We start from the raw sequence: 17,535 nt of genomic DNA, 5'->3' as shown, positions 1-17,535 counted from the left end.
CGTCTTCATGTCTCTGTGCTGTGTGCTTGCCTAATCGCTCGAGGCAGCAGGCAGTCGCTCTGACCCTGTGCTTGAACAGCGCGATGGGGCCTGTGCTGTATGTGTATGTGCATGTGCGAGAGGGGGAAGGTGTCTGGTTTCTCGCTGGCTCACTGGGACACCCCCTACCCTTGATCAGTTGTGCCCATATCAGGCAGTCAGTGGAATGCTGGGAAACAGAGATGATGCCTCATCTCCTGTTACTCCAATCATTCATGTCTTCAGTCTCAAAACAGCCAACAAGTCAATAATGCCAGAACAGTTACAGTATTAGAGGAAAGTAAGGGGTTTATGAAGTGTACGTGAAACCTTTAACACAAAAACATCCACAAGTGTGTACGAGTGCATTTGAGTTGGAAAAAGACAGAGGAAAAAACTGAAAAAGAGTAATTTCTAAATTGTAATTTCACAATTTTACTGTTTTTTACAGTAGCCTATTTTTGACCAAATAATTGAAGTAGTGTACTTAATTAGAAGCTACTTAAAAGAATAGTTGACAACAATAACAATTCAGTCATTATTTTTACTCACCCTCATCCTCCAAACTTGTATGACTTTCTTTATTCTGTAGAACTCTAAAGTTGGTGTTTTGTAGAATGTTTCAACTGTTTTTACCCATACAATGAAAGTCAATGGGGTCCAAAATAACACTTTGAAAAAGGAGAGAGAGAGAAAAAAAACATACTTTTTATCCCTGCAAGTGTTTGAAAAGCAACATTGCCATTTTATTTTGCAGATCATAATTTCCTTTGCACAAATACACACATAAACACAGATACTTTTTTAATAGCTTCCTTCACATTTATTTTACAGCTGTAATTCAGACCAATTATCAACGTTACTTCTCTGACACATTCATGCTACAACAATTTCAGCTGATTTATCCAGAACGCACAAAAGAATTCAGCCATTCTGTACAACAGTCATATTCATTTACACATTCTGAACTATGTAATTTATTAAAAACAAAAATATTGTTTCTCATCACCATGTTTATACTACTTCCTTCATTTTTAACGTGATTCTGTTTAGGTGTTGCATTCACATACAATGCTCCATTCGTTCTCTTATTCTTAGATTGGAAGCAATAGGAAGTCAGATGTTTTTTTATGATCATGAATGAATGAATGAATACAACAAATAAATGGAAAGCAAAACTGGGATAACAAACCAAAAACTGATCAGTAACTGTGTTACAGTGGAGCTTGTGTTGAGAAATAATATTTTGCAAATAAAAAGCGTTACACATTGTAAACAGCTCAGTCTTAGAAATGCTTAGAAACATGATCACTAATAATCTGCCTAATGATTTAGACAAATAAAACACACACACAAAAAAAATATGAGATAAACCTACAGACCTATGAAATATTCACAATGTGATCCTAAACAAATAAAACTACACATTTGGGGTACATTACACAAGTTTTCCATACATCCCGGTTCAAGTGCATGTAAATGAATGTATGCGCAAACAGGGACAGCTATACAGCTAATCCATTTTTATAGAAATTACATATTTAAACACAGAACATACAGTAGAAGATAATGCAGTGATTAAATTAAGATCTCAGTTTCAAACAGCACACACACACAGAAATGAAGGTTTCCTACACTTAAGTCTGTATGTTTATGCTTACTCCTATCAAAAAAATAAAATAAATAAAATAAAAATACGCATGTATTCTGAGAGATCAAAGAAAAGAGAAGATCTAAAAAGTTTGAAAGTGTCAGGGTTCCCAAATTGTTTGAGCAATGACTTTTCCATGACCTTTTCATGCACCCATAATTAATCGATAAGGATTTGTAAAACAACTTTAAAAAAAAAAAAAGATTTTAGCTCATGAAGAGCAATATCCAGTCACTAAAATATTTTAGGGCTGAAGCAAAGCTAGAAAATGTATAGACAATGGATATTTTCATTACTTTTTTTTTTTTTTCCGTGAATGCTCCAGGCTGGAAAGCCCCAATTTTAAACGACTGTGATATTGTCATATATTGTTATCCATGACTGGGAACCCTAAATTATGTATATGAGATGATCAAATCGAGTGAGCATGACCCATTTTAGTCTGAAGGATCACAGAGTTATTCATATTTTCTGGCGTAATAACAGTAATAATACTGTTGATGTGTATTTACTAATATTATGTTGACCTGATTACATTAAACCATGGGACAAGGGAACGAGATCAAATTATGGGTACAATTACAGCCAAAACAAAATACTGTGTCCACGTCTAGAACCAGAGTTGTTTAAATACATTTTCAAAAATGTATCACACTAAAAAGGATACATCAATTAACAATTTTGGGTCAGTGTGAAACTATAGAATCAATTAATAAAAATCACTGATGTTACTGAATTATACGGGAAACAATGTATGCTTTGTGCAGATGAATCCCTTTACCCACAATCCTCCTGTGCTTGTACTGAACCCAGCTGTCTGGGGGATGGGCTTATGCTTTCTGAAACCACAATCCTGAGGAATGCAAACACTCTTTACCTTAGCAAAGCCTTGAGAATACAGAAGGAAATACAAAACACCCGTTCAAGATTAAATAACCCGGCACAAAGGTATGTGTTTGTATTTATCTGACAACCCCAAACTCTGTTCCAGTGATCAATCATACCACTACCACAGTAAGACATGTGGCTGAAATTGAGCACAGCTAAGCACTGCATGATTATATTTGACAGTACATGCCCACCAGATGCCATTAACACGAGAGACAGCTCAGATAAACATACACAACATGACACAGCAATGCGTCCTCAGTGACTACACTACACTGCCTTACTATTTAGAAAAATATAAATGTAACTAACAACTCAAAACCATTTCCTGTTGATGTAATGAAACGCTTTGAACCTTAAGGATTATAACTTACATATAGTGTGATTTCTGCTTAATAAAAATGGCACAGGTCTGTTTGTAAAAAAAAAACAAAAAACACGAAACCAACCCAGGACAATGTTTATAATGCGATTGTGAGGTTTGTGCTAGTGAGAGCCAATCAAATGTATGGAAAGGTCAATAACTGAGTTTGAAAAGTTTATGGTCAGCAAGTTTTTTTTTTTTTTATGCTCACCAAGGCTGCATTTGAACAAAAATTAAGTAAACATATTAACTTTGTGAAATACTGTTAATTAAAATACAATTAAAATAACAGTTTTCTATCTTAATGCATTTTAAAAAGTAATTTATTCCTGTAATGCAAAGCTGAATTTTCAGCATCATTACTCCAGTCTTCAGTGTCACATGATCCTTCACAAATCATTCTAATAAGCTGATTTGCTGCTCAAGCAACATTTTTATTATTATCAGTGTTGAAAACAGTTGTGCTGCTTAATTTTTTTTTGTGTGTGTTTTTAAGGACTGTAGATGAACATAAAGCTCAAAAGAATGACATTTGAAATAGAAATCTTTTGTAACAAATGTCTTTACTGTCACAAATGTCTTTACTGTCACTTCTGATCAATTTAACGCATCCTTTCTAAAAATAAATAAATCAATTACTGACCCCAAACTTTTGAATGGTAGTGTTTGTGTGACAACCTCTACAATTATAAAATTGTAGCCAGCTTCAATAACCATTATGATAGCTGAATACACTAAAGCATACAAAAATAATTCCTTATGTCCTGTGGTTGTCATGCTTCAAATAAGATTGATAAAAATTATTTTCATTGATTATGTAGACAAATGCAGTGTGATAACCAGTGCCAATTGCACAACAAGAGCTGTCGGCAAGATGAAGCTTGAATCATAGCAGGAAGACTGTATGGACACTGTAAGAAAGTCCTTGTGTGTGTGAGTGTGTGTGTGTGTTGAATATAACACCGCAGTAGGTTTGGGGATAATAGAGGTTAAAGGCAAATAAATATAAACTCGCTTCTTGCCCTGTACAGTGGAGCGTTTCAGGTTTTCCAATGATACTGTAACTAACTAACCGCTCATCCTCTTTCCTTTGGATCACCCATTGCCCACCGTGACCTCTTCTGGCATGGTGGTCCCGTGTGTGTGTGTGTGTGTGTGAGAGAGAGAGGGAGGTTTAATAGCTGGCGTCTGTCCGGTAGGTGGTGTGGTGAGAGTCTGCGGTCAGCTGAGTGGTTTCTGTGGCAGAGGACGGCTGCATCACGATGGGGCTGCTGCCATCTGTGGAAACACACACCAGTGTCACGCTGCTTTATAATATGACCAGCTAACAGCTCAAACTCAACCATGTTGCTAAGCATTACAGGCATGATAGTGAGTGTCAGGAAGCCACTTCAAATACTGAACAGACCTTTCACTGGCTAAATAAACAATCTGAAGGCATTTGAACTGTAGTTCTAAGTGAAACTGGCAAAAATATTTGGCAGGACTTGATTTTATTCATTGGGATTTGATTGAAACCAATAATATTATTGACCCACCTGCACGGCCTTAGTTATGTCCGCAGAAAAAGAAACGTTTTCAGATACAGATAAAATGATGACGTTGTGATGAAAGATTATGAAACAATCATTATTCCTTTACAATAACATACACTGAACTGCGCTATTTTTATTGAACTGCGCAGTTTTATTTCCAGATGCATTTCCTATTTAAAAATCAGGAAGTAGGGGAAGTAGGATATATGGAAGGTCTTTAAAAACTAAATAAAACAAACAAACAAACAATCAATAAACTCTTAACAGCATTTAGTTTAATACACACCACCAAACTAGAGATATCACTAATATTACAATTCTGTCTGACACCTGACATGGATAAACTCATAATTATTTTCAAGTTATGACCAGAAACTGATAAGTGGCTGATATTAAGATTGATAATAATTAGTCAAAAAAAAAAAAGAAAAAAAAAAATTCACACACTAGAAACTAAACTCGGTTTTAAATGCTATGATTTCAGGCATCACAACATTTTAATATTAATTCTGATTACATTTAACAGCGTTACTGTAAAAGCAACTGTATAGTTCTTATTTGTCTAAATATTGTTTTTTAATAATTAACATTTAAAAGAAATACAAATTTTTTATTATTTTTATTATAATTTTACATACATTTAAATAACAATAAAGTAAAAAACAATGTGTATTTAGGTTACATATTTTGCATTTCCTGCACAACTGCATTCTTTGCTATATTTTGTTATTTATATGACTAAACACTGAAATAATTTATGATTTATGATGAAATAATTTATGATGATAGAATAATTTATGATGAAAATGTATCGGTAATAAAGAAATTAAGGCATAAAACATTAACATTTTATTTAATCTTTTAAAATATAAACAAATTAAAATGTAACAATTCCAATTTACTTTTTAGCAACAAAATGCTGCACAACAGAGGTTTACAGTTAAAATTAAACCTGAATACTGTAAAACCCTCAATGGAAGCTTAGCAGGCAAGTGTGTAGCACCACAAATAAAGAAATGTGCTGTACCTATCTTTTTACTTATTACTGTTTACAGAGAGAACAAAAAAAACTCTAAAAACTTACAGGAATTACATCAGTAATGCTTGACCAGACATTCATTAAATCATAAACAGTTCAGTTCACCCAGAAATGAAAATTCTGTCATTATTTACTCACCGTCACGTTATTCCAAACCTGTTTGATTTTCTTTCTTCTGTTGAACACAAAAGAAAATAATTTGAAGAATTTGGGTAACCAAACAGTTGCTGGTCCCCACTTACTTCCACAGTATGGAAAAAAACACTATGGAAGTCAGTGGGAATCAAATCTGTTTGGATACCAACATTCATCAAAATATCTTCTTTTGTACAGAAGAGAAAAAAAGCATACAGGTTTGGAACAAACTGAGGGCGAGTAAATGATTTTCATTTTGGGGTGAACTGTCCCTTTAAGTCCCCAAACCATAATTTGCTACTTGCTATTGGTTGTCAGTGGCAGGTAGTATTTGGGGAATAGGACAGTCTCAATCTACAAAACATTTTATTGGACTTCTAGAAGTTTATTACACTACATTTTGTAGCTTATGAATGGTATTAAAAAGTTAACAGACATGGAATAATAGCCACAAAACTTCCATTTTGATTTCATGTCAACATTACCATAATTATTTGACTGTTGTGAATGAAAGTGTGTGTCAGTGTGTCTCACCTCTCTCATCAGACTGCATCTGAGCTTCCAGGTCTTCGGGAGACACATAGAATTCCGGCTCATCTGCCCGAGGAGAATGAGGTTTACACTTCCCACAGCAGCAGTTACAACAGCAGCACAGACAGCAGCAGAAATAACAGCCTGTAGCCACACCGCAGAATATAAACAAGGCCTGTCCAGAGGGTAGAAAAAAAAAAAAAAAAGAGGAATTCAACTTAAATAACATGTACACTAATTTACTATATGCACTACCACCCGAAAGAGTCAGAAGTCTCTTATGCTAACCAAGGTTTTCCCTTTTAATATATTTTAAAATGTAATTTATTCCTGTGATGGCAAAGCTGAATTTTCAGCATCATCACTCCAGTCTCTTTAGTGTCACATGATCCTTCAGAAATCATTCTGATATGCTGATTTGCTGCTCAAGAAACATTTATTATTTTTATCAATGCTAAAAATAAAAACAGTTCTGCGGTTTAATATTTTGTCAAAACTGTCGATGAATAGAAAGTTTAAAAGAACAGAATTTCTTTGAAATAGAAATCTTTTGTAACATTTTAAATGTCTTTACTGTCACTTCTGATAAATGTAATGCATTCTTGCTGAATAGAAGTATTCATTTCTTAAAATCTAACTCCAAACTTTTGAATGGTAGTGTGTCTAACTTAGTATATCTATCTTTTGTGTGTCCTTGTGTGTATGATTAACCTTGGCCCACCAGCTGGACAATACAAAGTATGTGTTAACATTCTCCTCTCCAAACTGTTCTGCCACGTAGAGGCCCAGAGATCCGTATTTGTCATAGATGTTGCGTTTGGTAGGGTCTGACAGAATGGTATGAGCGTTGTTGATTTCTTTGAATTTCTCAACTGCTTCTGGATTGTCAGGATTCTTGTCAGGGTGGAACTTCAGAGCTAGTTTTCTGCAAATCAGAAGAGCAGAAATAATTGAACTTTCTAAAAATGAATGCAATTGGCATCCTTGCCAATCTGCTTTTAGGTGTGTTTATGTTAAACTAGGAGTATGTTGAAAATGGACCCTTTTCACAGACTGTGTTGATGTGTTACCACAGTTATTAACATTGTAAATCAAGCAAGGTTTTTTTTCCCCCCCATGTACATTTATAACACTATACTTTGTTTTATTACATTGGAAAAGTGCCGAACGGGTCTCTGACCAACATAAATCAATCTCTCAATATTTTTTTCCCTCTTTTGGAATGTCATAGAAATGCTAGAATGGATTGTTTTTCTTTTGCTGTTAGAACAAATGGGAATGCAAAAATTATATTTGTTGTAGTTTCCATTCACCCGACTATGACGACTTCCGCTTCTGATAAGGAGAATATCATATTGATATGGTATACTAACTAGCTACTATTATTTAAAAATAGCATGTAAAATACTAATTTACTCAAGTATTATTACACGATAAATGTTGGCAAACGTAATCGGTCATGAGTATTCATGCACAGAGAAAATATACATACTGTTCACATATATAAAACAGCAGTAGTAAGAACAGTATGGCAGAGAGTTTACATGAACATCCAGAGGAAGTGAGGAAAAAAGTTCTGTCGCACCCTAGTGGATTTAATTGGAAACGAAAATGAATAGTTCACCCAAAAATGCCATCATTTAATCACCCTCACTTTCCAAACTTGTATGACTTACTTTCTTCTGTAGAAATGCATACAGGTTTGGAAAGACATGAGGTTGTGTAAATGATGACAGATTTTATTTTTAGGTGAACTATCCCTTTAAGACCTTTTTGAAACTTTATGAATTTTTTGTTTCCACGCATAATCGCTTATAAGTAAAAAAAAAAAAAAAAAGAAATACATAATAGAAGGAAAGAACCCCCACACTGAAAAGATTCTGTGCATTTTCTCCACTATTTTCAATGGCAATGTTGGAAGAATCTTTTTATGTCTCACCTGTAGGATTTCTTTATGTCTTCTGGTGCAGTGTTCTTATCAACTCCCAGGACCACGTATAGTGATTCTCCTGCTGTGGAGAGTGAACGCTGCCTCTGCTGCTCCGCCATTACTCACACACACTCCCCTCACACCACAACTACCTCCTCTGTCTGAAAGAAAAGCAGAGAAACGGGTTATATTTGCTGTATGTACTCCTGCATCTGCTTTTATTCTTGCACTGCTTTTTGTCTGTCTTTTTCACACAGCAGCATAACATACAAAAACATGGAAGCATACACATACTTGCCATCCCAGGGATGTGGCAATAAAATTGAAATGACTTTATTATCATTACACACTATTTCTGTGAATCTAAAACCCATTATCCATACCCTTTAGTGCAGCAAAACACTGAGTACCACCTTTATTACACCAGTGAGAGTCACAGACTCAAATGTCCCTGTTCTGAGTCAGTGCATTAACAGTGTGCACACTCATGCTGAGGTCTGCAGAGGATCCACACAGCTGAAAGAAGTAATGTGACTGTAGCATTCAGGAAACATCTTTTCTTCTGTATTGACAAAGAGTGAAAAATTTAAGGGGGTCTGAATACTTTCCGTACCCACTGTATATGGATTATTATAAAAAATGTAAAAAACATAGGGCGGGGACTTGATTCTATGCATGTTTGTTGATTGGATTTTGAGATGTGGCCATTGCCCTCAAAAGTGGAGGCAGATGAATGTGAGCTCGCAGGGGTAGAGCTTAAGTAAACTGAATTATGGGAGAAGTCCTGCATCCGTCACCAGAGAGAAGTCTTTCGTTTTCACCAGAAGATCAAGTGATTAGGCCTGTCACAATAACAACTTTTTGTTTTGCAATATATTGCCCCAGAAATAATTGCGTTAAGCGATATTATTGTCAAGACACAGGCGCAAGTGGAATGCAAAAAACATGGTGACATTAATTTTTAAGTAAATATAATGGGCAATATATTGCGTCACCAAAAATGATTGAGGTCATGTACATATATTGCGCGATAAGTCGATATATTGATTATTGCGACAGGCCTACAAGTGATTGATGACATTTTGATTAAACATTGCCATGTTTAAAAAAAAAAAAAGTACAAATTAAACATATATGGATTTGTGGATGGATGTGATATGTACAAAATAAGATCCATAATGAGCATTTAGAAAATATCAGGTAAATTTTAATTTCATGCTGACTTTAATGTATAAACTTGAATGTTATGTAATAAAGAGGAAAATCCTAATGTATCAAACAAGCTATCAAATTTATAACAGAGCATGTCCTATTTCTGGCATACTGTATGTACTTTCCCCATCACCAGTGTCATTCAATATGACTATAAAATAATACAAATTATGATTTTTTTTTGTTGGTTATGGTTAATGGTTTTGTGGTGGCATTCATGTGCATTCAACTCATGAATACAATATTTCCGGCATTACTTGAAAGCAACACAAGTAGCAAAAAGAACAACGTTGAGGTTTTTCAAAATTGCAAGCATAAATCTGATTAAGCACAATTAAGCATATTTTCCCCTCTTTAAAAGTTCATTAAGCTCACTTTATGCAGATGGATAAAAGACTGGCTCAGCCAGAGTATTATCTACGTGATTATATGCTGTCAGGTATGTGTTCAAGTGAAAACACATAGAAACAGAGAGGGAGACGACACACAGGGAGGATCAGAAGTTACGACCTCCAGTATGAATCAAAGACAATTAACCCATTAACCCAGAGTAATTCAGGTTAAGACACCTCCACACAAAACGGCTGCCAGGAGAGGAGACATTTCACTGTCACAAGAGGCCAATAAAATAACCAATCATTTGCAAAAAAACACACTTATGACGACTCTTTAAATGAGTACAAACGCCTCTTTTCTTCATGCGAGGAGCTCTTGTGCCGTGGTGAGAGAGAGTTTCGCCTCCTTTCCAGGCTAATCGTGCAGCTTGTTAGCGAGCATTAGCAGATTAGTATTAGCGGAGCATCTGAATAAGTGAAGGGTTATTTCTGTCCCTTCTCAAACCCTGTGCACTTCTTCAACCGGGAGACTCCCATAATTCCTCCAGGTGTGATACACTAATAGAGTGTGTTTGAGTGAGATTTTGTTGGGCTTCTGAATGAATATCTGAATGTCATTGACATTACCTCAGAGTAATCTTTGATGATTTGTGTCAAAACAAATTCAACATCTGCTCAGATGTTAGTGGTGCTTTGTAATATTTACTATTGCTAATGCTTAGGATTTTCAAACCTCTTATTGTTCTTAATAATAATAATAATAATTATTATTATTTTTGTTTACTACTATAAATAATTAGCTATTACTTTTCTAGACAATTACAAATTATAATTTTTGCTTGGCAATAGATTTGCTTAGAGAATCAATCAATCCAATCAATCAATCAATCAATCAATCAATCAATCAATCAATCAATCAATCACACCCTGAAGAAAACACCAGAGTCCAGGGACCACAATATCATAAACTGTATCCAAAATCACATGCTGTCAGAGTATGTACTGCATTTGATGAATTTCTCAGCTGTCAAAAAAAGTGCATTCTGTAAAGTACACTACCAGTCAAAAGTTTGAGGTTAGATTGTGGTGTGTAAGTCTCTTATGTTCACCAAGGCTGCATTTATTTGATTTATTTGATCTAATTTATTCCTGTGATGGTAAAGCTGAATTTTCAGCATCATTACTGCAGTCTTCAGTGTCACATGGTGCTTCAGAAATCATTCTAATATGCTGATTTGCTGCTCAAGAAACATGTATTATTATTATTAGTGTTGAAAAAAGTTGTGCTGCTTAATATTTTTGCTGAAACAGGAAGGGGGAGGGTTCTTTGACGAATACAAAAAAAGACAGCATTTATTTTAAACAGAAATCTGTTGTAACATCATAAATGTCTTTACTGTCACTTTTGATCAATTTAATGTATCCTTGCTGAATAATAGTATTACTTTCTTTAAAAAAATGAATACAATTCTAGCAACATTTAGGTACTTAAAAGCCTCTTTTGACTTGTGAACTAGCAACCCCCCAGCACACTAGCCACCACATCGCAATGTACTAAAAACTACTCGAAACACCTTAGCAACCACATATCAACGCCAAAGAAACCTCCCACAACAACTTGGCATCATGGCAGTATTTTTTTACACAGAGAAACACCACCTACATTAACTGCAAAAAAAACCTATGTAAAAGTTTGTTGCTACAATTTGTATCGAATTAATGTTTTTTTTTAATAATGTGTAATGAGTGTGTGTCTATACTAGCAGACGGACTTTCTGCTTCAGTGGTTCATTAAATGTGATTACTAAGAGTTTTCATCAGGAGCAGGGCTCTGCAATGCAGCCTTATACCAAAACACTACATCCATCTCTCTTGCTCTCTCACACACTCCCTCCCCCCTCCTGTCTCTGCACCACCATATGGTCCGACTAAATCTTTAGTGGCCATCTCAGTCTGTGGACTAGAGACGGCTGTCAAAGTCTCCTCAGCTTAATAATGAACATCGCTGTCCACGTCTTTCCTGTATAGGTTTATTCATCATATCAAGTTCTGTCTGGTCCCTCTGTTTGTGTTCTAACATCCTCCCACGTCACTGTTTGCATCCTCTTTTCTCTGTCTATCCGAGCAGGTGAAGTGATGTGGCTTTTTTGTTATGTGCTGCAGGTTTTAAAAGGTCTGTTTGTAGAGGGATGGAATAGCAGGAGAAAGCGGGGCATGTTTGATGAGAGTCTGTTCACAATGAACAAATACACACACATACAGTAATAGTGCTGACGTACTGTCAACCAAAACTTAAAACAAAACCATAAATAATCATTACTTGAAACAAAATAAAAATTAGGCCTAACTGATATATAAAAAAATTCAACTTATTTTTATTTCAGCTGGTTGGCAAGGCAACATTTCTCATTTTTATTTAAAAGCATAGTAAAAAATTGTCACCCTAATGTTTTTCCAAACCTGTATGAATTTCTTTCTTCTGTTGAACACAAAATAAGATATTTTGAAGAATGTCGGTAACCAGACAGTTGACGGTAGCCATTGACTTCCATTATTTTTATTTTTTTTCTCCATATGGAAGTCAATGGCTACCAGCAAATATTGGGTTTCCCATATTCTTCAAAATATCTTCTGTGTTCAAAAGAAGAAAGAAACTCCTACAGGTTTGGAACAACTTGAGGGTGAGTAAATGATGACAGAATTTTAATTTTTGGTGAACTATCCCTAAAATATCTAAAACTAAATAACCAAACTCAAAAACTATATAGACATTTAAAAAACTAAACTTATAAAACACACAACAACACAACAAAATTAAAATGAAAACAGAAAATATAAAAAGAAAAACTAGTTCAAAATATAAAAAAAAGAAGAAAAAAAAAACCTATAACAGCATAGCATGTCAATGATACTAAAGCAACACTGCCTAAAATAATGTGTTGTTTTTGATTATTGACCAAAAACTAGGAGCTTCAAGAAGCTAGAGACAATTGAACAGATCTGAAGCATCTATCAAAACAACATAAGGAGCAAGGTGGTGCTCAAAAGCCGGAGGGACGGGCACAAAAGATCTCAAAGAACAAGAATAGAGACCAAACAGATGAGGAGTAGTGATGAACGAACAGCTGAGAGCAGTGACATTTTTATGAAGTCACATGGTCTTGTGTTGATGATAAAAACTTTCTTGCTTTTTATAATATCAGATATGAACAAACCAAGATACACAACAAGAATGCCATGGTAACTCTCATGGAAATTTATATTCCATTACAGTCCAGGATTACACAAGTCTAAACACTCATTAGTGTTCATAATTTCATGTCATTGTTGACTTCTGTCATTGTTCTGGTTTCTGTCAGTGTCAGTCCACTACATCCAAATATAGGACTATAAAACACAGTGAACTGATCATTTTCGGCTTCATTATATCATCACTTTTGGCCAATTACTGCAAAATGGTATGAACAACCTGTCTACAAATGTGCTATCAAGAAAAATACTGAAAAACACTGAAATTGGTAGATGAGCTAAGAGTGTCAAACAGAGGAGTGTCAGTCAGCGACAAAGATACTGTGAATATAAAATAAAAACCCACCACAGTTCTGCTAAACAAAGTCTGTCATTATTTACTCACCCTGAGAAGCTGTGGAGACAAACACTTTCAGAGACTTAAATGTCAGTCTATTTTGCACTTATTTTTCAGAATATAGTGCACAAGATGTATGGATGTTTTTTGATAGTTTATGTTGTTTTTTGTCCTTGTTTACCATGTTATGTGACCATTAACCAACATCAGAAAACTCCACACATAGACAAACCAATAATTTAAAATCTCAGAGGGTTCTGACAAAACTAATGGTCCAAAAGGACAGTGACTAAAATAATAACCAAATAACAGCTGTAATATTAAAATATACACTACAGCTCAAAAGGTCAGCAAGTTTTAAAAAATTAAAATTTTATTCAGCCAGGATGCATTAAATTGAACAAAAGTGACAGTAAAGACATTTATTTTACAAAATATTTCTATTTCAAATAAACGCTGTTCTTTTGAACATTCAATTCAAAGAATTCTAAAAAAAAAAAAGTATCACAGTTTCCACAAAAATATTAAGATGAACAACTGTTTTCAACATTGATAATAATATTAATAATAAATGTTTCTTGAACACAAAATTAGCACATTAGAATAATTTGGTTCATGAAAGATCATGTTACACTGAAGACACTGGAGTAATAAATTACATCTTAAAATATATTTTATATATTAATCTTACCAACCCCAAACTTTTGAATGGTAGTTTACATTTTGGATTGCGCTATTGTGATTAAGCAATGTTAAGCAAAGAGGGGAATTTTACTTCTCATTTCAGAAGTCTATGACACATCACTGTTCGAACTGTATGAGAGGAATTCTCTGTAAGACGCCCTGTCATAGACTACACGGAGCTAGTTAGCCTGTGTTACTGGAATACTGACTAAACAAAAACGTTAACAAATCCTGGCACAGCGGTGGGGGAAACAACTTCTAAAGAAAGTGCAGTAAATTAGCTAATGGTGCAAAGGTGCTTTCAGCAGGTCTTCTGAATGAGATGGACCACTCAGTTATGCAGCAAATTTAGAAACAAGTGGCAAAAAGGATAGCCGACCCACAGTGGCATTCAAAACTAAGATTTGGCAGATGAAATACATGCTAATGACAACAGAACAAAGTGGAAGACTGAGCACTTTGGACAGAGCACAAAGATGAAAAAAGAGTTCCTTCTTGGTTCATGGCATGTCATCTCTGGACTGGTGGTAGGCAGTCAAACAACTAGAACAAGCTATACAAACTTTGAAACACACAGCGAACAAGACAATGAACATTAAAGGGTTAGTTCACCAAAAAAAATAATTCTGGCATCATTTACTCACCCTCATGTTCCAAACCCGTGTGACTTTCTTTTGTGAAATTTAAAGGATTAGTTCATTTCCAGAATGAAAATGTCCTGATAATTTACTCACCCTCATGTCAACCAAGATGTTCATGTCTTTCTGTCTTCAGTCAAAAAGAAATGAAGGTTTCTGAGGAAAACATTCCAGGATTTTTCTCCATATAATGGACTTCAATGGTGGCCAACGCAGTTAGTTAGTAAATTATCATGAAATTTGTATTCTGGAAGTGAATTAATCCTTTAAAAGAAAATGCTTTGAAAAACCTCACTGACACATTTTCATTCTTGGGTGAAGTATCCCTTTAAAGGGTTACTTCACCCAAAAATGAAAATACTGTCATTAATTACTCACCCTCATGTCGTTTCAAACCCGTAAGACCTTCGTTCATCTTCGGAACACAAATTAAGATATTTTTGATGGAATCTGAGAGCTGTCTGACCCTGCATAGACAGCAACACAACTGAAATGTTCCCAAGTCCAGAAACGTAGCAAGGAGATCTGTAAAATAATCCATGTGACATCAGTGGTTCAACCGCTATTATACGAAGCTACGAGAATACTTTTTGTGCGCAAAAGAAAAAGAAAAAAAAGACTTTATTCAACAATTCATCTCCTCCGTGTCACCCTGGTGCCATTTTGGAGAGTATCAGCTGGACGTAAACAGTGTATGCTGTTCTGTGTCAGCTCCACAAAAAGTATTCTCGTAGCTTTGTAAAATTACGGTTGAAGACCTGATGTCACATGGATTATTTTACAGATCTCCTTGCTACGTTTCTGGACTTGGGAACATTTCAGTTGTATTGCGGTCTATGCAGGGTCAGACAGCTCTCAGATTCCATCAAAAATATCTTTAAAACGACATGAGGGTGAGTAATTAATGACTGAATTTTCATTTTTGGGTGAACTATCCCTTTACAGTTTTTTTTTATTGCTTTGGCGCAATACTCACAAGCAATTGGTCAATTTTCAAAACTCTTAGTACTAATATCTCAACAGATCATCAAAAGTGCACTTTTTTCAAACATTTAAGCATATTTTCAATTGTGTTAGTACAATACACACAATCACAAAATATCCTTTTCACTACACAAAATAAGTGTTTCATCTATATAAACTGAAATAAATGTACTTTTCCACGACATTCTAATTTATTGAGATGCACCTGTATATGGCAATATCTGAAATTATTGTCCTTTTTTGGGTCCAATGAGAAAAAAATAAATTTTCATAAGGGTAGGTTTAGGAGTAGGGTTAGTGTAGGGGTAGACCATTACTCCTATAGAATGTCAAAGCCTGTGTGTGTGTGTGTGTGTGTGTGCCTACTTACTGTAACCATATTTTAGGGACAAATTGGTACCCAGAAGTGAGGAAACTTGACAAAATCACCTAAAACCTTCCTTTGAGGACATCCTCGTTTGTAAAACTGTGTGTTTTGCTATTTGTGAACATACAGCAGGACACAAGGGAGAGGAACTGATCAGAGATGTATCAGAAGAAGGGAGACATATGGCATCAAATACAGCATTTTACATTACATTATGCCATGTGATACTGTATATAGAAGCATTACCATGGCAAAGACTTCACATTACTATAACTCACCCTTCATCTTAAAAATTCAGTTAGAATATAGATCAAGTCATATGGCACAGTGAGGACATTTACTGCATTGACAGTGAACTCTGTTCTAGCACAAAACCTTATGGCCATGTCATACCTTCATCACAACATTTGATAACACACTGGATAAATACTTTTACAAACATTATTGATTTTATGTGAGATATGCAAGTTAGGTAATGTAAGTGTATTTTCTAACATGACAGTTATTGCCTGTATTACTGTAATTATTTCAGCAACAAAGGTGATTTGAAACATGAATCTTGCATTGTTTGCTCTTGAATGAACCGATTGTTAAAAGTACTAAATTGAAAGAAGATCATACTGTTGTGTTTTGGTGATTAATTCAAATGTTCTCAATACATATCACAATGATCTTGTGTTTTGAAACAATGATTATGTGGCATGAAAATATGTGCAACTACAATGAAATCATGAGATCATGTTTTGAAAAAATGACTAGTGGTGTAACAAATGTGATCAGTTTAAAGTTTTGTACTAAGAGTTTTGAAAATGTACACCTTACTTGTGAAAATAGTACCAAACCAATCAAAAAAAATAAAAAAAACTGTAAATGGCTCAACACAACTTCTATACAGCAAAATCACTTCAATGTCAAATTTACAATCAAGAAAACTTGTAGCAGTTGATGTACATTGAGTTGAGCTCTAGGAGAAAGAGAAAGTAGAAAGTAGTGAGGTGGTTATGGGTTATGAGTCACAATGCAGAACTCGTGTCCACACCCACACACACATTATATATATACATGGCCGGACTTACCATTGGGCTTGAGTGGGCTGCAGCCCATGGGCCCCGCCTTTGCCCGTTTACGTTTGTTTGATTTGTTCGTTATATGCCAGTCAGAATTCAGAAATTATTAGCCGCATTTCTTTCCACTGCGCACGCAAGATCTAAACGGGCCAGCCGGGGCTACAGCTTACAACTACAACCTTCGAGGCCACAATCAAACAGCATAAACTGGCATTTATGATTATTTCACATAGAAGAAGGACACACGAATTGAATTGAACGCAAATGTATAATAAACAACAACTTACAGAGTAACTTTCAGACACAAAATTCCGTGTTGCTCCGTCAGAAAGAAAATATAACCAACAGCAGAACCGCTGCGTCTCCGAACAACAGTGTTTTGTTCCTCAGCGTTACACGGACCAGCAAATGATTCAATCAGGCTATAAGTATGTACGGTCGTTTGCAAAGTTAAATTAATCAGCTTTTTAAACGAATCGGTTGATTCAACTCACTCATTAAGACAGTCACAAGTAGCTTATTTCATTTTTGCAATCATTTAATATTTCAACATGAAAATGTTATATTTAAA

General features: G+C 35.0%; 1 protein-coding gene across 2 annotated transcripts in view; it reads right to left on the bottom strand.

Moving 5' to 3' along the window:
* Window positions 1-3,525: 3,525 nt before the first annotated feature.
* Window positions 3,526-17,535, bottom strand: part of LOC107657050 (dnaJ homolog subfamily C member 5-like) — a 15,721-nt gene continuing 1,711 nt past the window's right edge. The window contains exons 2-6 of one of the 2 annotated variants that reach the window (XM_016445050.1): window positions 8,101-8,252; window positions 6,873-7,086; window positions 6,165-6,336; window positions 4,460-4,468; window positions 3,526-4,199 (exon numbers count right to left, since the gene is read on the bottom strand). In XM_016445050.1, coding sequence (XP_016300536.1) covers window positions 4,096-4,199; window positions 4,460-4,468; window positions 6,165-6,336; window positions 6,873-7,086; window positions 8,101-8,210 — 609 coding nt within the window. In that variant the 5' untranslated portion in view covers window positions 8,211-8,252 and the 3' untranslated portion in view covers window positions 3,526-4,095. The remainder of the gene's footprint in view (window positions 4,200-4,459; window positions 4,469-6,164; window positions 6,337-6,872; window positions 7,087-8,100; window positions 8,253-17,535) is intronic. The other variant, XM_016445051.1, reaches the window with a different exon arrangement.

Source organism: Sinocyclocheilus anshuiensis, unplaced genomic scaffold (assembly GCF_001515605.1).
Source record: "Sinocyclocheilus anshuiensis isolate Anshui unplaced genomic scaffold, SAMN03320099.WGS_v1.1 scaffold1453, whole genome shotgun sequence".
NCBI lineage: Eukaryota > Metazoa > Chordata > Actinopteri > Cypriniformes > Cyprinidae > Sinocyclocheilus > Sinocyclocheilus anshuiensis.
This window is presented reverse-complemented; position numbering and strand designations above follow the sequence as displayed.